The sequence below is a fragment of the Propithecus coquereli genome, unplaced genomic scaffold (assembly GCF_000956105.1).
Source record: "Propithecus coquereli isolate 6110/MARCELLA unplaced genomic scaffold, Pcoq_1.0 Scaffold53, whole genome shotgun sequence".
In the NCBI taxonomy this organism is placed as follows: Eukaryota; Metazoa; Chordata; class Mammalia; order Primates; family Indriidae; genus Propithecus; species Propithecus coquereli.
This window is the reverse complement of record NW_012151174.1, coordinates 6,953,649-6,976,398: the sequence shown is the minus strand read 5'-3', so window position 1 is coordinate 6,976,398 and position 22,750 is coordinate 6,953,649. Positions and strand designations below refer to the sequence as shown.

General features: G+C 42.7%; 1 protein-coding gene across 1 annotated transcript in view; it reads left to right on the top strand.

Moving 5' to 3' along the window:
• Positions 1-22,750, top strand: part of TLL1 (tolloid-like 1) — a 124,874-nt gene that overhangs the window by 67,797 nt on the left and 34,327 nt on the right. Inside the window, exons 10-12 of the mRNA XM_012656996.1 lie at positions 10,847-10,949; positions 12,969-13,085; positions 14,191-14,336. Of these exons, the coding sequence (XP_012512450.1) occupies positions 10,847-10,949; positions 12,969-13,085; positions 14,191-14,336 (366 nt within the window). The remainder of the gene's footprint in view (positions 1-10,846; positions 10,950-12,968; positions 13,086-14,190; positions 14,337-22,750) is intronic.

Sequence of the window (22,750 nt, the reverse complement as noted above, 5' to 3'; positions counted from 1 at the left end):
TCTACTAAAATTAGAAATAAATTAACTGGACAACTAAAAATATATAGAAAAATTAGCCGGGCATGGTGGCACATGCCTGTAGTCCCAGCTACTCGGGAGGCTGAGGCAGGAGGATCGCCTGAGCCCAGGAGTTTGAGGTTGCTGTGAGCTAGGATGATGCCGCGGCACTCTAGGCCGAGCAACACAGTGAGACTCTGTCTCAAAAAAAAAAAAAAAAAAAGCAATGTCACGGTGCGGAGCCACCTAGGTTGTCTCAAGACACACAAAGAAAACTCTTTGAATGAAACGCCGTGTAACAAAGACAATTTTTACATGCAACACATTGCAACTGATTTGGAACGCACTGATGCATGCACAGGTCTTTATGCAGTTATTTTTAATTGCGAATTGTTATAAGTCTGTGTTGTAGTGTGGTTATAGGTGTTGATAATTTCTATTTAGGTTCTCTTAATAAGGCTCAGAAAATGTATTATGAAAATCATTCTTAAAAAGATACTGAAGAGAAAAGTTTAAAAGGCGATAACTTGTGAGAAAAAGTTTAAAGCTCAACATGATTTTTTTAAAAAGAAAACCTTATATGCAAGATGTCTGTAGTAAGAATATATATTAAAAAAAGAAAACCTTACGGAACATGAAAAATTTGGGGACAAGATTCGTCAAATTAAATCAGTTCATATCAGCAAGATAGTATTACCAATAAAACTACATTTTCCAAAATGTTGCCAATAAGAAAGCAACAAATATATCATCTTTTCTATTATTTTTTATATTTATGATTTATGATGATTAGTAAGTCAATTAGATTGTTTTAAGTGGCCAGTGAATAATACTAAATTGTTTTCATTCTTTGTATCTTTGTTATATTGTCTTCCTCCTAATGTTTGGGTTCATTCTGCTGGATTTTTGTTGTTGTTTTTTTTTTTTTTTTTTTACTTCTTAAGTTGTAAATTTAACTCACTAGTTTCAAGCATCTTTTTTATTTTCCCGATACAAGCATTTAGGCTATAATCTTCCTCTAAGAACCACTCTACCTGAATTTCACCAGCTTGACATATAGTATTTTTGTTATTTTTCAATTCTAATTATTTTTTTCTGTCTTTTGTTATTTCTTTTTAACCCACATATTTTTTCAGAAACGTGTTTTTCTTTTTTGCAAACATAGGTTATTTTTTCAATCGTCCTCTTCTCATTCTTCTTCCCCGTGTGTCGGTCTGTGTGGAGTCAGTCTCTGGGACAGCCTGGGGCTGGTGTGACCTTGGGAGTCACCAACTTCATAGAAGTCGTCTTTGCTTTAAAAATGTGTTTCGTGCAATGGCTGAGTGCAAAGATCTCTCTATATGTGCACTAGATTTTTTAATCATGCTATTAACATATTCTCTATATTATTTTTTGTCTGCTTCATCAGAAAGGGATACTAATATTAACATTTATATGAGGTTATCCCCATTTTGTATGTTATTGTTTTGTATTTTTTTTCATGCCTGTTTTTCATCACACAAATGAAACATTATTATTGTCTTTTGCCCTTAACTTTTGGTTTATGATGTACAAATATTTATTAAATTATTTTATTGTGGTAAAAAGCAAAGTTTACCATTTAACCATTTTTAAGTATACAATTCAGTAGCGTTAGGTATATTCATACAAAATTATCATAACAGTGAAACGGTCTCCAGAACCTTCTCATCTTGCAACACTGAAACTCAATACTCACTAAACAACCGTTTCCTTGCATGCCCTCCCCAGCACCTGGAAGCCATCATCTGCTCTGTTTCTATGAATTTGAGATATCTCATATAATTAGAATCACGCGGTATTTGTTCTTTGTGACTGGCTGATTTCACTTAGCACCACGTCTTCAAGATTCATCCGCGCTGTAAGATGTGGCGGAATTTCTCACTGTGTAAAGCTGAGTAATATTCCGTCGTGTGCGTGCACCTCCTTTGTGTGTCCCTTCACCTGCCGATGGACGTCCGGGTTGCTTCTGCCTCCCGGCTGCTGTGACGATGCCGCCGTGGACACACTGTGCAGGTACCTCTCAGAGACCTGGCTTCGGTTCTTTCGGACGTCCACCCAGAAGTGGGATGTCTGGGTCATGTGGCAGTTCTATTTTTAATTTTTTGAGGAACCTTCATACCCTTTTTTCATAGTTATTGCATCATTTTAAAATCTCACCAAGAGTGTGAAGGATTTTAATTTCTCTTCCTCCTCACTAACACTTGTTGTTTCTACTGTTTTGATAACAGCCATCCCGCTGGGCGTGAGGTAGGTGATATCTCACTGTGGTTTTGATTTACATTTTTCTGATGATTAGTGAGCATGGTTTAGGGTTAGTTAAGCATCTTTTCATATCCTTGGTGGCCATTTGCATTATCATCTCTGGAGAAATGTTTATTCAAGTCCTTTGCTCATGTTTAAATCAGGTTATTTGATATTTTTGTTGTTGTTGAACAGTAGGCGTTCTTTATATATTCTGGCTATTAAGCACTTATCAAAGATATGATTTGCAAATATTTTCTCCCATTCCATAGTTGCCTTTCCACTTTGTTGATTGTGTCTTTTGTTGCACAAGTTCGATGTCATCCTGTTTGTCTGCTTTTAGTTTTGTTGCCTATGGTTTGGTGTCCTATCCAGGAATCACGGTGACATTCAGTGCCACAAAGCTTCCCCCTGTGTTTTCTTCTAGGAGTGGGTGTTACGTTTAGGTCTCTAATCAATTTTGTGTTAATTTTTTTAAATGGTGTAAGATAAAGGTCCAAATTCATTCTTTTGCATGAATGCTTTCTTTTCCCAGCACTGTTTGTTAAGGTGTTAAAGTTAAATGTTTACTAAATATTTTTATTCAACATTCCTCCTCACATCTCAGACTTCATCATGGCTCATTGTGGTCCTTCTTGTAGTTTATATTCCAGCCTTTTTTAAATTAGAATTTTTGGTGGCTTTTTTCGTTTGAAAACGTGTATACTTTTTACTTGATTTTATAAAAACATAATTTCACTGGGTATAGTTGGCTACATGTTCAACTTTGTTGTAAATCAAAACTTACATGTTTGAAAACTTCATTTCAAATATTTCTTAATACAGATTCCTGGAAATTAAAGTTTGCAAGTAATTTAATGAGCGCTAAATTTTTTTTTTTTTTGTAGAGACAAGGTCTCTCTATGTTGCTCAGTTTGGTTTTAAACTCCTGACCTCAAGCGATCTTCCTGCTTCAGCCTCGCAAAGTGGTAGCGTCACAGGCTTGAGCTCCTGTGCCTGGCCTAAAAATTTAATTAACATCCATGTAAAATAAACAGACAAAAAATTATTCAAAATGCTGTTGCTTGAAGGTGATTTCTCTTGGCGGTTTTTAAAATTCTAAAAACTTAGATACCTCTCATGTAATAAAATGTATTTTAAGTACATTATAAAACAAGGCAAAGCCTCTATTTTATAAACAAGTAAAATCCTGAGAGGCACATCTTATACAATGCAAAAAATAAAACTTTAAACAGCTTTACATATGAATATAAATGCATGGATGTTATGTAAATAGTCAAATTAAATCAAGCTGTACAGTTTATAAATCATGTGGCAAGTACAAGATCTTTTGATTTCAATAATATGAGAGTACTTAAGTGTTATAAAATATGTGAATTTTTAACATAATAGGTCAAAACGAAAATAAACTTAATATCTCAAAATTTTCATAAATTCTGGAAGCACTAGAATTCAATATACATACTTAATGATAAATAAATCAGTGGATTAGGAGCAGAAGGATTTTTTTTTACAACCCAATAAATAGGAAAAATAGTATTTATTGAGTGCTTACAGTATACGAGGTGCTGTGCTAAGCTTCTGTGATCCACTCAGCACCCCCGAGCTTAGTACCACACTCACCTGCGTTCTGCAATAAGGGAACTGAGCTTGAGCAAGGACTGAGCCCCTGCCTAGCGTCACGCCGCTCGCATCCAGAGCTAATCTCACGTTTTTCTTTAGTTATAGATAATGCTCTCTTTTCTCAAAAATCCAAAAGAATCAACTGAAAAATAAGTAGGACTACAGGTGTTCGAATAAAAAATATTCAAGTATAATGGATTTTAGAGAACTGAGCACTTTACCAAGGGACTGAAGTAAACAGAATGACACACCGTGTACCCAGAGGTAAAGATACAGTATTATAAATTGTCAGTTTTCCCAAATTCATGTCTAGTGATCCCAAATAAATTTCCAGCAGATGTTTGTGTTATACCCAGACCAAATTTTTCTAGATTTTATTTTGAAAACAAGAGGATTTGCATAAGCGTGACAGATTTGAAAGCAGTGTTAGTGGGGAGTGAGTTCGCTGTCAGGTAGTAGGAATATCAGGGAGCTTCAGTGACTGAAACTCTGTGGTTACGTCAAAGAAGCTTCTGGACCAGCGGAGAAAGTAAAAAGGCCAGAATTACGCCTGCGGGCTTAGAAGACTTCCAGCATACACTCATGTTTTGAAATAAATTGGGAAAATGAAAATTTTTTCAATAAATAATACCAAAATCATTTCTGAGGATTTGTGAAAAAATTAAACTTTTATTTCATATTCCATGTTTTTCTTAAGAAGATGTAAGTGCTTTGTTTTTTATTCTGAAAAAGATATCCTCAGTATAGGAATCAAAAATCAGAAAATGTAAAATGACAATTTTTTTCAGATTATTTCCATAAATCATTTTTATAAAAAATGCCAAAAGCACAAGTGAAAGTGGAGACCTCCACAGCACGTAAGGCTGAGAGCGCGCTGGCACTATTCATGCTCGGAGAGCCGCTACGATCAGTGGGAAAGCTCGGCGCCACCGCAGAAATGAGCGAGGAGCAGGTGTAATGAAGGATTAGCGCAAGTAGATGTTCAATAAGATATGAAATTGTTTATTCTCTTTGTCAGAGAAATTCTATTTGAACCCACAATGATTTGTCACATGTCACCTATCAAACTGGCAAAGACAGAATGATAATATCAAGTGATCGTGAAGATAGGTAGCTGCTCACAGTAAAAATTGAAATAACCTTTCTGAAGGACATTTGGTAATCTGTGTCGCATTTAAAAAACGTACCTGCACTTTTACCCAGAAATTTGTTCTAGAGCAATTATCTGGGCGTGTGCAAAGATAGCTATTTATAATAATGAAAAATTGGCAACAAAATAGATTTTGAAAACTAAAAGAAAAAACTGATTTGAGATAAAGTATTCAATGTATTGTGAAAATTGAAAAGGAGGTTAACAGTCATAGGCATAAAAGGTCCAATTTTTAAATTACATATATTCACAGCAAATTTATGGAAGACATAATGTACCTTCCAAAACAATGCTTATCTCTACCTGATGGGTTTACAAACAGATTTTATTTCTTTTTCTTTTATTTTCTATGATAAGCATATATTATTTTCATGCAGGAGAAAAATATTCTTTTATAAAAAATAAGGCCATTGTTGCACGATAATGCACAGAAGTGTACACTTAAAAATGGTTAAAATGGTAAATTTGACTTTGTGTATATTTTACCACAATTATATAAAGTTAGGTTGTCAGCTCACATGTGGGTCTTTCTTGGGTTGAGCGTCCCAAGGTGAAGGGAGATTTACGCTGCGTCTACGGCTGTTCTGGATGTCGCGCAGCTCAGGCTGCCGCCGCAGCCTACAGGGATTGTTGCTGTGCTGAGCTGGCAGGAGCACAAGGCATTGATCCTTCCCTCTCTCAGAATTGCCTGACCTTTGCACAAGGGCAGATTGCTTATGTCTTGGATAGACTTAATGTTTTCTCTTTACCTATATACCCATTTAAAAGGTGTCATTTGATTTTTTCTTTTGCAAACTTTTCTTTTTAACCACTCACCTGTGCTCTACATGTACGGAGTCAACTCAGACGAGTGTGTGTGCACTGACTTAATTTAACGATTGCTATGTAGGTGGACTTCTGACTTTGTTATAACAGATGTATCTTCTGATGCATGAAATAAATCCTTGCTATCAAGAATCTTACAAACCTGGAGCCCTGTGGTGGAAAGGCCAAACCTGAAAAATGACTCAGGAAAGCAGGTGCAACCTGCTGTGGGCTTTGAGGAAGCTCAGACCTCGTTGGGAGATGCAGGCTCGACTGCGGAGGGCAGCGTTTGACACGGACTGAACGGTGTGGAGAGTCTCACGGCGCAGGGAGGGAAAGCGGAACCTGGTAGGATTACATGCACTCGAGTAAAGGGACGCATGCGGACCCGGGGGTGCTTTGCCAGCGCTCGGCGGCGAGCAGTGAGGGGTGTCGGGGAAGCTTACGTGTCGAGGTGGCGAAAGGTGAGGCAGCGAAGTGAGTCCCGAGTCCCCGATGCTCGGGCCTTGCAGGGAAGCAGACCGCGTTGACGTGGCCACAGTGCGGGACGACCGGGGATGGCGACACTGAAGGCGTCTTGCGAAGCGACCACGGTGTGTCCGGAGAAGCAGCATCGACCATGGGGGGGGGCGTTTGGGGACATTGCAGAATGTCACCTGTAGGAGTTGGCAGCTAACAGGACACAGAGGCGAGGGGAATTATGGAAAGAGCTCAGCCCATCAATGCTGCAACAACGTACATTAGACTGGGTCGTTTATAGACGATGGGAATTCATCTTTCACGGCGAAGGCTGGGAATTCCAAGACCCAGGGGCGGGAGACTCAGTGTCTGGGGAGAGCTTGCGCCCGGCCTCCGCGGTGGCACCTTCTGGTTGCGTTCTCATGTGGCCGAAGGGGCAGGAGGGACAAAGGACAAGGGGTTGAACTCGCTCCCTCCAGCCTTGTACAGGGGCACGGATCCCGTCCGCAAGGGGACTAGACCAGTGGACTGGTCACCTCCCATCGTCAGCCTAGGTTTGAATTCCAGCACATGCGTGTTGGAGGGACGCGCACGTCCAAACCGTGGCAAGTAGTATAGAAAAAACCAGTTCTGGCGAATTGCAGGTTATGACTCATCAAAGCTCCAAAATCCAGGTATTACCATACAGGTTTAAGCAGAAAAATTATTTTAATAGTGTAACCCAGCTCTTGTTTTTCACCGACCGTGGTTCATCCCTGACGGAGATTAGGGTCGATGTGAGGTCAGATGGACCAAGGCCCCGCGTTCTGCCCGTCCTTACTTTCACATGTTGTTTTTCCCATGAAACTTTAAAATCAAACTGGTATTTTTTGTTCCCCAGCACAGATGGATTAAGGAAATTGGATTAATACTTTTGCTTATTGCACATATTTTCTCAGGGTTTGTGTTGTGAGAAATGTCTGAATCTATATACCGTGGAAATAACGATACGTGAGAGTCTTCACAGTGCTCGAGGGTTGCCCGAGGCTTTGTCTGCACATCACCCAGTTCCGTTCTTGTGGTTTAATTCTGGCGGGATGAGCCCCAGACGGTAGCTTCCCACTGGCAGTGAAAACATTCATTCAGCCTCAGGACGTTTCGCCGCACCAGAAAACTGAGATCTGAACTCGAACCCAGGCCTCTGCTGCCGGTCAAGAACAGCTTAGAGATGTTGGAAAGTCGTAATTTTTTTTTTCCTTTAACATAATACAGTTTCAGAGCTGAACAGCCCCTTAATGATCAGTTATTCCAGGGATCGGCACATTTTTCTGGAAAGGACATACGGTAGATATCTTTGCCTTTGCAGGCCATGCAGCACTTACCTGTCACAAATACCCGCGTCTGACCTCGCAGTGCGGAAGCGAACGGCACGGGGCAGGAGTGGCGCCCGCAGAACTTTATTTACAAACAAGCCGCAGGCGGGTTGGCCCGCGGGCTGCGGTTCACAATCCCTGGTCTGCTCTCTCCGGCCTCACTGCTGAGGAGCAAACCTCAGTCACTCTAGAGAGTTTGTTAGGCTTGTCCAGGCTTCTTGGAGACCAGCAGTCTGTTTCATCTTCTGCTTTTGGTTTTAATATCGCTCTCGGAGGAGCCGTTCGGTACGATCAGCCTAATGGGCAGAGTTCGCTCTGCTCAGCACGGATGTGCAGATGCTGTTCTGACTGGCCTTTCCCCCGTGCCCACGGACTTCGTTCAGGTAGCCGACGATGTCTTGTGCCGAAAAAGGTGCCTTGATTGTGTCTTTCTCTGGAGACGTGCAGCCAGCCTGCCCCTTGCGGACCCACCGTTCTTCGAGACCCTTCACCCTGCAGCGTCGTAAAACAAAGTCTTTAGTAAGCAGACTTGGCAGGAACTGCACCAACTTCATGCTGCAACGAAGACTCCCGACAGGTCACAGGAAATCTCGCAGTTGTTCTCTCCCTTCCATGTTCCCAGGGAGCCGTGATTAATTTCGGGTTGGTACTTACACTTACCATCAAGAATAAAATATTTGTAGAATTAGGTTATGTAGTTTTCCTTTTATCCTTCTTTGGGAGAAGATGCAATCTGTTTACATAAAATAGTGTAATATACAGCAACTGAATATTTTCCAAGTGCTTTTGATTTGTAATTCGAGTGTGGATTCTGCTGGCAACCTCATAAGGCCAGGATTTTACTTCTACAATTGGCGTCCTAAGATTTGATTTTAGAAAACCTATCTTTATTGCGTTTTCTGCTCCTAAAGGACTCTGTGTTTTATATTAGTGTCGGGCCAGTTGCGCTCCTCCACGGTGCTTGGCGTTTAAACTCGAAGATTAAAAACAAGATAGAAAAGCTTTCTGCTTGGAGTTTTCCCTGCTCTGTGTGTGTGTGCGCGCACTCTTCAAGACTTAAAATATTAACTATTTGTTAGCAATCCAACCACATTGTTTTCAATTTTGGATGAAATTTGATAATACACGTACTTCTAATTTAGCTGATTTTCTTCCTCATCAAGGAAGAAGTTGAAACTATTTGCGCATCATTATAAAACTCCCCTTAGGAGGGAAGCCGCAAAAATGAACCCTGGGGTCTCTGTTTGTGTCTGTGCTCTGGTTTTGCTGTCTCTGCTATGATAAACGAGTTCCTATATGATCAAACAAAGTTGAAAGCCTGGTGGTTGCTATTGGGAAAATATAAAATGCAGAATGAAACGTAGTATCAGGCTATAGCCTTCTCCATTTGTAGCAGACTAAAAGTAAACACAAAGTCAAGGGGAAAGGCCAGAATATATCGTACATATAATTTAATGTTGGATTGGTATTCAAAGATGAAGAAGAAAATGTTTTAGGAACTTCACAAAAATAATTTAGATACTAAGGCATTTTGATAATCAAGTGTTGAGGATTATGAAGAAGAAAGAAAAGAACGGTTCTTTGTCCTTGAATAGAACAACGTTTGCAAGCTTTTGTAAACATTTTTAGAAAGTACTTAGAACACTGAAGTTAGGTGAATGGAAAGAAAAACAAGGAAAAAAAACTTCAAAGAAGGAAGACAAAAATAAGTGAACGATTCTATTAAACAAAACGAAATTATGCCACAACTTAGTGTGTTACGTGTAAAACCCAGTGTACTTTGTTATCATTCCTGGATTCCATCTCTGTGTCACCAGGAAAGTACATGTTCATCTGTGGACACATCCGAAGCCAACTTGGTGACCATTTGATTAGTGGTCACTCCGGCGCCTGGTGCAAGGTGCCAAGAGAAGTACTTAATACTGCGTCTTCGTTTTGGGAAGGATCGAGCTGGTTTGGCCATACCTGGTGGTCACCTTTCTGTTAGATACTGTGCTCGGGAAGGGGGAGAAGAATATGTTTTCCAGCACAGAATTGGTGGTGCTTTCCTGGAATAGGGATTTCAGATTGAATGATAATATGCATGTTCCCTCCCTCCTTTGCACCCTCTCCCTCCTTCCCTTCCTTCCTTTCTTCCTTTGTTATTCCTTGAGAGTTCTCTTAGGTTCAGCTTTTTATACTGTCGCAAAAGGATTCTTTGAATATTGCTACAAACTATAGTTTTATAGTAAGAGCATTTCAAATACTCATGATTTGTTGCTGTTGGCCAAAGTCCATTTGAGTTTTTAGAGTAACAAACAGGTTCACAATGAGCTCTGAGTATCTCAGATATTTTAAGCATGATAGAGTTAGAATGAATATTAAAAAAAATTCCAGATGGATTTCACTGCATCCAGAGAAGTGCATTTCTCCTATTAGTTTGGCTCTGCTTTTGGTGTAATCAAATTAAAGAAAGAGTTAATTATTTGAAAAGTATAGTCCTTTCATAAAGCAGTAAGAAAGTTGTCTTTCCTGGAATTGTTCTTGAATTATTTTTACAAAAACAGTGTCATTCCAAAACGAAGTGTAGAATAAAGGGTTATGTACGAAATCATCTAACTTGAAAGGTCTTTGAATGTATATCCCTGGGTCGAGAGAGGCATGGTGACATCTGCCTTTGATTATCGTTGGATGGATAAATTTGAATTCTAGGGCTGTATTGAAAACATGTCAACATACACAGTGATATTATGTTCTGGGAACATGGCACACAGTGGTTATTTTTAACATAATTACAGATGTCTGGTCGTCCTTTAAATAAATTATTAAGAAAAAGACATTCATGGAAAAATGGGAATTCCCCATGGTTCAAATCAGGTTTATTTTAGGAAAATTCAAAATAAAGTATTTGAATCCAGATTTTTGTTTGCTTTACAATTGTTCAAATTAACTTCGCAGAAACTTAGGGTTAACTGGTGAAATGTTTAGTTTGTTCAACTATTAACATTGTGCATCTGCTGACATTGTTACACATTAAAGAGAGTGAGAAAATGTGAGTTTGAAATGTTTGTCAAGAAAAGATGTCAGGGTGATAGGACTACGGGAAAAGAATTCGCTTTGAACGTGCCGTCGCTGAGCACCCGGCTTCCTCCCTCCAGCAGTGGAGTCGCGCGTGGTCGTGGCCACCTCTGCTCTGAGCAGTGTTTCCCTCCCCTCGCAGATTGTTCTGAACTTCACCACCATGGACCTGTACAAGAGCAGCCTGTGCTGGTACGACTACATCGAGGTCAGGGACGGCTACTGGAGGAAGTCGCCCCTCCTGGGTAAGAGACCCGTCTCCCGCCTTCCGTCCTGTCCATTGTGACCGCGCCTCGCGATGCTTCCGCGTTTTTAACTTCAGAGTCATGGCTTCGACTCTAAAAAATCCAAAGGCATCGAGCGTGCGTACGTTGTGTGTGCGTGAGTGTGGTTGGAGTTTCTGTAAGGCAGCGGAGTGTGAGCTGTTAGGTGCGCAGCTGGTCGCTGGCCTCCCCTGCCAAGCACGCCAGCTCTCGCTACAGACATCACAGTTTTGCTTCTCAGAGAGTTTTGTGGCTCAGCAGAGGCATTTGTAGTTTTTGTCATAAATTGTAGCTCAGATCTGGGGCTCAGGAAGGGCTGCTGCCAGCGTCTGACCACAGACCACGCTTGGCTCACAGAAGGCAGCGCGCTGTTGCCCTCCGTTTACTTAGAGGTGAGAGCTATTGTGGGCGGGTAAGCATCTACTCTGCATCGATCTTTTTTTTTTTTGAGATTGTGACTTTTTCTTTATTTTTAGAAGTAGCTTTGCTTGGTTGTGTTTATGTGCTGTACTGATCTTTTCTTTTTAACCGCTAAAACCTGCTGAATGAACACCATTGTATTAAAAGTGCCAGAGCCTTAGCAAATCCGAGAACTTTGTAGAAATGTTTAAAAATAAGAGAAAAATAGAGAACTGAGTTAATGTAAGGTTGAGGAAAACAGCCTCAGGTCGGGTTGAGGAAAACATTGTCTTCGGCATTGAGTTTTTAGCTGAGATGAAGCCATTTGTTATGTGTACGTGCAGTCCAGAGAAAATACTTCATTGAACTCATTAGAGATTCAAATCTAAAGCCAAAGTTTTGGAAAGCGCTTTCTCTTAGAGCACTGCGAGCGTTGCACGGCTTACTGTGAACCGGTCTCCCAGAGTGACCCGTGATCGTGGTGGGAAGCCAGCCTTTCCCGCCATTTCTTCTAAGACCCTGCTCTGAAAGTGTAGCTCGATGGGCAGCTCCAGACTCACCTGGAAAGCGGTTAGAATCGTAGAAACTTGGCCCCACTGCAGACTCTCTGAGTTAGAGACCGCACGTTGATAGTCTTCCTGGAAATCCGGATGCGCGCTGAGGTTTGAGAAGCGCGCCCTGGGCCGCGTGCCTCTGGCTGACGTTGCAGTGTGGGAGGGCGTCTCTCCACCGTCAGCTGCTAGGGGCGAACGTGCTGTGTGCGAGTCGGCTGCCCTTTCTGTGTGTGTTGTTCCCAGGGGCACACAGAAACGGATAGCAGCGTGATGCGTTCGTGGAATTATTCCACGTCTGTTGTCATAGTTAACCCTCTTGTCATGTGAAAGCTTGGAGCACAGAGGCAGACGCGTCTAACAACAAGCAATGTGTGTTTCTGGAAGGGTGGGGAGGAGAGGGGGGGCGGCGCATGCTGTCACGCTCTCACACGGGCCTGTGGACGCAGACGCAGAAAGAACCGGAGCCCACTCACAGGTCCTCTGGCACCGGTGCTCTCCTGCCTGTGACATGCAGGTCATACCGTTAAAGATGAGAGGGAGCGTGCTCAATAACACGAGATACTTGGAGATTTGGAGTTGCTTAGGGGTTTTCCTGAGGCATCACCCTTGAACCTGGCGAGATGAGAACTCCACTCTGAGCGGAGAGCACGTCCGTAACCGAGTTTCTCCCCGGCTAGTGGCCAGACGGACAACGTGAAACCGTTCCTCAGGGTGACTCGTGCCTCTCTCGTTCCATGTGGAATGACGTTCCCCACCTGGACACATCACGGGACCCTTTACAGCCACGCCCTGAATTCCACACAGTGTAACGATGCTGACGTCAGTCAGCCAATCTGAGGCTGGTGGTCAAATTCTCTACAAGTAGACATGGAGAGATTGTTTTATTTATCTACCGTTATTACGTGTTAAGGCTCAGTTATGACTCTAATCACGGGATAGAAATAGGAACCCAATCATTGCTTAGCTATATTATTTGTAGCTAGTATGAAAAGCAATTAGAATATAGAGTCATATTTAGGCATCTCTTTTTACTTTTTATTTCTTTTAGGTAGATTCTGTGGAGACAGAGCGCCTGAAGTTCTCACCTCTACGGACAGCAGAATGTGGATCGAGTTTCGGAGCAGCAGTAACTGGGTGGGAAAAGGCTTCGCAGCTGTGTACGAAGGCAAGTCACCTTGAATTTTAGAAATTAGTTCATCGCAGATCTCTCAACAGAAATGTCCTTCCTTTCAATTTCATCGCAATGGTATTGTAACCGTATTTTAAAATCATGAAGTTTTCTGAACCTGCATTATATATAAGTGAGGATGATTTTAGTAACAATAGCCAGTACATCTGAATTGCAAGGACGACCTATTTCCTGGTATTGGTGATGTAATAACATCTGTTAACCAGTGTGCTCAGGGATGTGCGGGAAGACACAAATGGCGCAAGAGTTCTTAAATTCCGTTTCATGACGGTGCTAAAATATTATGAGAAATTATCATTTTCGTTTGTGCTGATTTTGTGTCTGTTTAGACCCTGTGTTTCTGAACTGCTCTAGTATAAGAAATTGCACAGGAAGTAGCCGTGCACATTTCCGGAGTGTCCTTTGTCTAAGTAGGAGAGTTGGCACTCGAGGAGGAGCTTACCCAGAGCTTCGCTCTCTCCTCTCCAAAGCAGGGAGCTGGCAGCGCTTCCTGGCTGTAGGAAAGCTCCTCTCTCCACAGCTTGTGGGTGGAGACCCGTCCTCCCGTGGGAGTTTAGGTAATTTCGCAGACAGAAGATTTCGGCTTCCCTTGAACGTTTAGGTGAACGGAGGCATTTTGTTGTGAAGATTAACCGCGGGGCAGCGAGGACCATCACAGGGTGGGAGTGTGACCCGAGCTCGCTGCCAGAGACCCAGCGAGTCCCGCAGGGGGAAGCTTCTCCTCACCTGCCGTCAAATCACCAAACGAGACATTTCAGGGCATCACAGAACAAACTCGCATAGAGTAAATTTACAAAATCGCCAAAGGTTTTTAACAGTTAAAAAATACTAAAATACATTTTTGGTAAGATGTGATATAATGACAATTAAAAACTATATTTTCCCTGGCTGATTATTGTCTAGCGTTTGTAGGTGAGTGGCCGGGGTTTTACCCTCCGAGTATTCGCCCCAGAACAAGCAGCCGGCCCTGAGCGTGGCGACCTGGTCTGCGCTCGGCCGCAGGAACTGAGCTCACACACGAGCAGGTGAGCGTGCGGCGGCGCGTCTGGTTCACCCGTTTGCTCCTTTCTGCTTTCCGCAGCCGTCTGCGGGGGCGAGATCCGCAAACAGGAAGGGCAGATCCAGTCCCCGAACTACCCCGACGACTACCGCCCCATGAAGGAGTGCGTGTGGAGGATCACCGTGTCCGAGGGCTACCACGTCGCGCTGACCTTTCAGGCCTTTGAGGTAAAGTCTCCGAGGCAGTCTTTGCGGGCGCATTCTCCATAAATGGCAGCGGCGTTTACGGGAACCCTCGTTAAACCAGCAGAGAAACGGGGAGCCAGCCTTTTAATCAGCCGAGAAGCAAAGGATCCTATAAAACGTAACATCAAGAGAGAAAGGATTTTTTTCCTTCCCTCTTGTCGCAGGCGTTTTCAGGAAGATGAAAGTGAGTTTACATTGTCTGTGCTGTGTGAGCGAGGATGTTTGAAGTCCTGACAGTGGTGTGTTTTGACAAATAAATGTGCAGGCTCATTTTACAAGGCCGCTCGGAGGGTCCGTTGGATAATGGAGCCTTTACTCCTAAACTCAGAGGTCAGAAGGCAGACAGTCTGTCGTCAGGAGAGTAATCCATTTTCACCTTTTTTACAATTGCGCAGATAATTCTTTATATCAAAAATGGGGGTTCAAGTGTTCTTAGGAGCTTTCGACTTTCTCAGAGATACTCGCCAGGGATCGGCCACGCGGCTGCGCGATTAAGTGAAGGGCCGGGAGGAACCAAAGGCCAGTCAGGATTTTGGATCAAAGTCCGGATCCGAAACTTGCAGGGAGGCCAGTGGATCATTTCTGTGGGACGAGAGGAGCCGAGTTAGGGACTAGAAGCCAAGAAGTGGGAGCATTTGTCAGGGACTCCAGAGCGCGTTTAAATCGGAGTCAGTCTGTACGTTGAGTCCAGGGCGAAGCGGGAGGGACAGGGGTGGCCGTGACAGGTCCTGGCAAGAGTTAAATATGTAGGTGCCGTAACTGGAGGTTGTTTCATCACTGAGGAGAAGGTTGGTTCACTGCCCAAGTTCACTGCCTAAGTCAGAAGGCAGAAGGAATTCCCACCCCCTGCCAGCAGATGCGGAGTGCCGTGACCGCAGCCTCGTCTCTGTGCCCGCGGCCGCAGGAGCCGGGTCCGGCGTTGCCCGTGAGCCCAGGGCCACGCCCTCACCTGCGCGCCTGTGCGCTGTGTTTCTTTGGTACTTGTCCCTATCCTCCTGCGTGTACTATTTAACTTCCCAGACATATTTCCCTTTACTATGAGAAATACATATTTTCTGCTTTGATCATGGTGTTGTATTTTGTGCTCCTGACCCTTTTTGCATTTTTGGAGACCTTGGTTCTGAGACTATTTGATTCACAGTTGAATTTTGTTATTTTAATGGACCAATGTTCAAATAGGCCAGTTTATTGTTAACAGTGAACTAAAATTGGATAGAAAATTTCACCCACAACTTAGATGAAAACAGCTGGTTTGAAGAAAAATTATCTACCCAATGGCCATGTTACTGTGTTTTGTGATGTTTCTAGAATTAAGAGAATAACTGTCTTTGATCTATGACTCAGTGTTTTGTGGAATTCTCCCATGACAGGAGGATGCCGGAGGACGCGTGCACGCCTGAGTCTAAACCTGAGGTGCAGGGAACTGCTGGCTTGGTTGGTTTGCAGCTTTATTATTTTGATTTACCAATATCGTAACAGCGGCATTCTACAAAAATAGCATAACACAGGACAAATAGAAAGGATTCCCGGCTGAGACACTCAGAGCTGTGCCCGACGCATAGCAGTCCCTTACCAGTACTTGTGGACGGTGTGAACAGACGATCGCCGCGCCTCTGGGGACACGTCACGTCGTGATTGGGCTGGGAGCGCGTTTTGTGTGTCATCTCCGGTGTCCTGTCCTCTTAATTGTTCTTTATTTCCTCTGTTTCTGCCTCCTTCCTTGGTATGCTGGACACATGTCAACATCTAGCAGGCCTCTCATCTTTAAGTGAGCAAGCACTGGGCGGTTCTGACTGGCTAAACCCGCTCTTCCGCAGTTTACTTCCGTGTTACTGCAGTACTGGGTTTCACCATTTACCCAAGGAACACCCATAATTCCACTTTTCTCCTGAAACCTGCGGCCAGTCCGTCAACACATGGCAGTTGCTTTGCGGTCAAAACGTACCCGCACGCGGTGACTTTATGCGGCACGGTGCCCACCCTACCCCTTTGCTTGCGACCTACGATGAGCCTCCCGCCCCTGCCCTGACCCCGCAGGTGCTGCTCTCGCGCAGCAGCCGGGGCGCGTGAGATCTCGCCGCTGCTCTGCGCAGCGGTCTCCGCCACTTCTAAGACAGAATCCAGACGTGGTTACCACGCACGGGCAGCCCACGTCAGCCCTGGTTCCATCCCTGCCGTGTCGGTCCTCTGGGCTCTTCCTCCTCCTCAGAAACAGCGCATCACACCCTCGCCGCTGGTGTGCTCTGTCTCGAGGGCTTCGCTTCTGTGCCTCGCCACCTCCGCTCAGATTTCTGCCTGATCACCGCCTTCTTGAAAGTTCGTGCCTGACAACGCTATTTAGATATTTTCTTCCCTACAATTATCTCTAAACCATTCACTCTGCTTTATTTCAGTTCATGGCACTCACGACGACGGGAATTTATGCCCTGTTCGTTTATGTGGTTATTACCTGTCCCACAGGGCGTGACCTCCACAGGGCCTCCCTCGCCTGTCCCACAGAGCGTGACCTCCACGGGGCCACTCTCGCCTGTCCCACAGGGCGTGACCTCCACGGGGCCGCTCTCCCCTGTGTAACCGATCACTCTTATCACCAGCACCAATGGTTGCGTGATTAATATTTGATTGTAGGAGAGACGAACGGACGGATGGATTAGATGTGAATGTGTGAATGAGAATTAACACACCCTTTCTTTACTAAAGGTGCGCGAGTTTCCGTGTGAAGGGAAGCCAGCCCGGGCAGGTGAGAGGGAGTGGAGGATGGAGGACCCGGTGTGCTGTGTGAGTGGGTTTAGATGAGAGATCCCGGGTTCCAGGAGATTCGGAAATGACAAGGATGTAGAGGCGTTCTCCCTCACATACCCTCTAAATCTTCACATGAGGAAACTGAGCTCACGCCATTGACCTGGTATCATACAGGTGCGTGATAACCAGCATTGAAACCCAGGTACAGTTGATTCTGATCTTATTTGCAAATTTGCTACTCTGATTTTTGTGAGCCCAAAATGAGTGCCCTTGGCGCTTTCTGGGGCACCCACAGAGCACATTTGCGTCACCGACACGCACATCTCAGCCGTGATGTTCCTTCCTGAGAAAGTGTGGGTCAGATGAGCTTCACTCAGGCATGAGCTGTGGTGCCGTTGGGCATGAGCTCAGTGATAACGAATCGACAGTTTATATTAATGTGTCTTTAAACAGAAACACACGTAAAACAAGGTTACGTATTGATTGGTTAACAAAAATTTTGTGACTATAATCTTGCAGGAACCTTAATCCTAGGAGCGGTGACTCAGTGTTTGCTAATTCCAGGTTTCAGTCATGTCACAGAGCATAACTGCTGTGAGCATAAGAATCAGCTGCATATTTTAATCTTTTCTTATTCTGCTAGTCATTAGGTGGTTTAATTTGGTCAGTTATCTGCTTATATCAATTTATTTTTGTTTATATAATGGTTCAATATGCAGATTTTATATTTTATGTTGAAAATGTGTAATTAAAGGAGACGTCCTCATTCTTAATGTTCTGTGGTTTTGTCTGACAAAGCAGTTTTATTCACCGATTCTAGTCTTTGCCTTTTTTCAAAAACTGTCTGCATTTTTGTTTTTTATCTCTGTGTTGCCACTGAGGTAAACTTGACTGTCATTCTTTGCAATCTACTGGAAAAAACTTATTTGCTGTCCATCATTTGTACCTTCCTGTCAGTTCCTGTCACGGCTTTGCCCTTCCTGGTGCTACTTGGGTTTTAATGTTCGGTGCAGGAAGAAAGTCCGAGTTAGCGCCTTGCTGGTGGCGCCCAGGCATCTCTGAGCAGGAAGGGGCGCTGCTTGGAGGATAATGGGACACTGGTACTTCTGTTGTTATGCCGTCTGGAAAGTGCCATGGTCTGAATGTTTGTGTCCTTCCAAAATGTATATATTGAAATCTTAACCCCTAAAGTGATGATATCAGGCAGTGGGGCCTTGCGGGAGTGATGAGGTCGTGCGGGTGGGGCCTCACGAACGGGGTTGAAGCGCGCTGGGAAGGCACCGTCCACGCAGGGGCCATCAGGAGACTCTGAATGTGCCGGCGCCTGGTCTTGGACTTCCCAGCCTCCAGGACGTGAGAAATAATGTTTCTGTTGTTTGTAAGCTGCCGTCTGTGGTGTTTTCTTACAGCATCTGGAATGGGCTAAGACAGGAAGCTTTTCCTTCTCTAGGCGTTGCGGGGTACATCGTTTCATAGCAAGTCCGATACCGTGTAGTGAGTTTGTATACAAACATAGAGCCCCTCCCAGGTGAATTTGGAAAGCCATCCTCTGTTCAGCAGCAGGGTCGTTTGTAAGGAAGCTTCTAGTACTCCTATTTTGTTTGAGAACTTTCAGCATGCAGAAATACAGACAAGAAAATGTTTGGGAGACTGGAAATGTTTATAGTAACAACTTCAAAGAAATGTCAATAAAGCAGAAAAGAAGTGAAATAAATCCGGAGCTTACTTTTGTTTAAATTCAAATCCCCACATACATTAATTCAAGTAGGATTAAGTCTGAGGTCCTTGTCAACATCACTGCACACTCTGATCTGGCGATACTTCCCTTATGAGACCCGGAGATGCTTAACAGCCTCAGCCGTCGCTGCTGCCGGCTGTGGCTTTCTGAACTGTGTGCTTCAGTTTGCATCTTGGCACTCGGTAGATTGCCTATCTAAAAGTAATCCTTTAAATCCCTTAAATATTTTTTATTAGTTTACGATAAGTAGACTAGTCTTTGTGAATGAACTAAGAAGTTGAGATAAGGAGGTTTTAATTAGTTAACGATTTTCTGCTAGCTGTGTGCTATTTCTGGGTGCTCAGCTAAGAGTATTGGTAATGACTATAACAGAAGAGTTAAGTAGCTCTTCGTGAATTATGGTTTAGGCTATAATTGTATCCGAAAGATTAGCATTTGTTAGTTTAAATAAACTTGCCCAAGATCACGTAACCGGTAGCACTGTGATTGAAACCAAGGCAAGGTCTGTGCATTATGTCACTGCGTCCTGCTAGCAAAGAGAGGCGCTGGTGTTTTATCACGGAATTCGACTCTTCCTATCGTAACTCTCTCCGTGTGCACCCTGTGCTGTTGAATCACCTGTGTCAGTCAGGGACGTGTCTGTTTATTCACCACTGTTTACATACTGTGGCCAGATAATACGCACTTGATAGGATGTGCATATCATCTCACCATAGCAGGTTTTCAATAAAATTATGAAACGCATGAGTAAATGCAAGATTCTTGTGTCGTGGAGGATAAAAATGAAGCGGCAGTATTTAAATAAATGATTCACATGAAAATAAACCTAAGAAAGACTTAGGCTGTTGATTTTAACATGTTTGAGCATTATTTTTTCTCCCTATTTTTTAGCTGTAATTATCTATGTATTATTATACTATTAGTTTAATATTAAATATTACTAATAATATTATGAAATAAATATAAAATTAAAGACAGTTATCTATGTATTAAACTTTTTCCTTTTTTATTCAGAATTTTTTTGTTCATAGCATTGGAGTTTACTAGATTTTTTTCATTAGTCATAGTTTTCTTTAACATTTTCCTCAAATGCAAAAAATTTTGCTTTAACGTTGCTCCAAGTGTCTATCATTTTATATGATATTAGCTATGAAAGTTGTATCAATTTGATAGCATTAATCATATCTGATTGCATAAATTGTATTTTAAAACTATGTTGTAACAGTCATGGGGGTATTTTTTTATTATAGTAAAATATACATAACGTAGAATTTACCATCTTAACCATTTTTTATGTGTACAGTTCAGTGATGTTTAGTGCATTCATTGTTGTGCAGCCAATCCCCAGACCTCTCTTTCATCTTGCAGAGCTGAAACTCTATACCCATTAAACAGCAATTCCCCTGACTGCCCTCCCCGGGATTCTGGCAACCAGCATTCTTTGTCTCTACGTATTTGACTACTCCTAGGTACCTCATATAAGTGAATCATGCAGGATTTATCCTTTTTGTGACTGGCTTATTTCCTTGGCATAATGCCTTCAAGCTCCACTCATGTCGTAGCATATATCAAAATTCCCTTCCATTTTAAGGCTGAAGAGTATTTTATTGGATGTATACACTGCATTTTGTTTATCCTTCCATCTGTCAAGAACACTAGGGTTGCTCCCACCTTTTGGCTGTTGGGAGTGGTGCCGCTGTGAGCACGGGTGTCCGACTCTCGGCAAGACTACGCTTTCATTTCTTTTGGGTGTTTACTCAGAGGTGGTGTCGCTGGGTCACATGGTATTATAATTCTATTTTTAATTTTTCAGGGATCATGGGACACCTTTTACCGAACCTGTTATCTGGAAATTTTGGAGTTTTGAGAGCTTTTTGTAGATAATTTGGCACCGCAATAGATGTTTGTGCAATGCTGCATTTATTTGGAAATTTGAGGGTGGAGCGTGTGCCTGCTCCCCAGGCCTGCGTCTCCCCGGGACGGTCTCCCTCAGTGCTAACGCTCCCCACGTGCCCTGACCCTAAGCTCTGCACAGGTGGGCAGTTTCAGAATGAGAGGTCGACCACCTTTGGTTAAATTTAACTTATTTTAGTTCTTTTAGATAGAAATCACTCACTTTTCCTGTGGTTCCTGTCCACCCTGCAATTAAAGATATGAGTAATGAAATGTAATACTAATCCCTCCGGCCAGTCTCTGTCCTCGTTCTTGCTTCTCTGTGTGTTCGGATCTACTTCCAATACCATTTAAGTATCAGTTTTCTGAAAAATGTCCAGAGCTTACTCCCACTTCCACCGTATTCTCTCTGTACTTATCAGTTCTGTTTCTGTCATGATAAACTTGCCACATTCGTTTATGGCTTATATCTAATTACCTTACAGTCTGTAATAAATCAGCATCATCTTATCAAAACGTAATTATTGTGTGTAATTGTGTGTGACATCATGTTTAGCTCCCAGCCTTTTGAACTGAGTCCCTGCTTTAACTCAGGAAGAAACTGCTCTTTCTTTCTTTCCCTCTTTTTTTCCTTCCTTCCTTTCTGTTTTTTCTTAAAGTCATTGACCTTGGTGTTTTTTTTCTCCTGGAGCGTAAGGTTACTGGCATAACATTAGTGAACCCGATTCACGTTCTAGCTTCAACTATATTTATTTCTATCCATTCCATATATTAATCGATGAAGTAATTTGATACAGTGGGAGGAAATGACACAAATAAAATAACTCAAACTTTGATTTGTGCTTACTGTTACTCCTCCTGTGTAGATGTGGTTGATGAAATAGTTATAATTAACTATACTTAATAGTTGTAATTAACATCAGTAGAGAAGATTCATCATGCAGGCGTTGCACTTAAGATAAAACTGAAAAAATACGTAACCAAAGACTGTTCAGGTCATTGGTGAGATACATAAGATTCCTGTTGTGAAGGCGTAATGTATTTCTGAGTATCATGAACTTGTGTAGATGAGGCGTGTATTCCTTTCTAAGCAACTCGGCAACTGTAGCAGTTTCTATGTGAGAATTCAGTGCATATTTCTATTTTGTTATCCCGATAGCAGGTGCATAATATTTAATATGTAAATAATGCATAATTGATAAAGAGGGACTAGTGGAATTCATCCTAAAATTAGTTATTTTTACCCATGAAATATTTACACTTTGTGTATCTTATAAAATATTTAAACCTCCAATTTTTACTAAATAACCAGTGAATATATTGTGAATTAAAATTTAAAGTGATGTATATCTGTTAAAAGAACAGAGTGAGTTTTATGGACCAGGCAATATAAATTATCCCATTTCTTTCTTTCTTTTTTTTCTTAGAGACAGAGTCTTGGTCTGTCACCCCAGCTAGAGTGCAGTGGCATCATCCTAGCTCACAGCAGCCTCAAACTCCTGGGCTCGAGCGATCCTCCTGCCTCAGCCACCTGAGTAATTGGGACTGCAGGCGTGCGCCACCATGCCTGGCTAATTTTTTCTGTATTTAGTAGAGACGGGGTCTCGCTCTTGCCCAGGCTGGTCCAGAACTCTTGAGCTCAAGCGATCCTCCCGCCTTGGCCTCCCAGGGTGCTGGGATCACAGGCGTAGCCAGAGCAAGAGCAGATACCATGTTCGTTACAACAAAGGGGTCCATTATCCGTTCTGTGGTTGGGGAAAAGGAGGAAGCAAATGTAGTACTTAGTTTTCACTAAATCTGTGCTTCAGAATCTGTTATTTTTATTTTTCAGTTTGTCCTTATGCTACCCAATTTAAAGATTATCCTCATTAATATGTTAATAAATAGGAAACAGATTTTTCAACCAATCGTACCAGCAGTTTCCTGCATTCGGGTTGTGTAGTTCCATGGATGTTCTCTGACATTCCACGACATCCCCCCCACGTGTCTTAACATCAGCAACAGGAAAAGTCCTTAAGTTAAG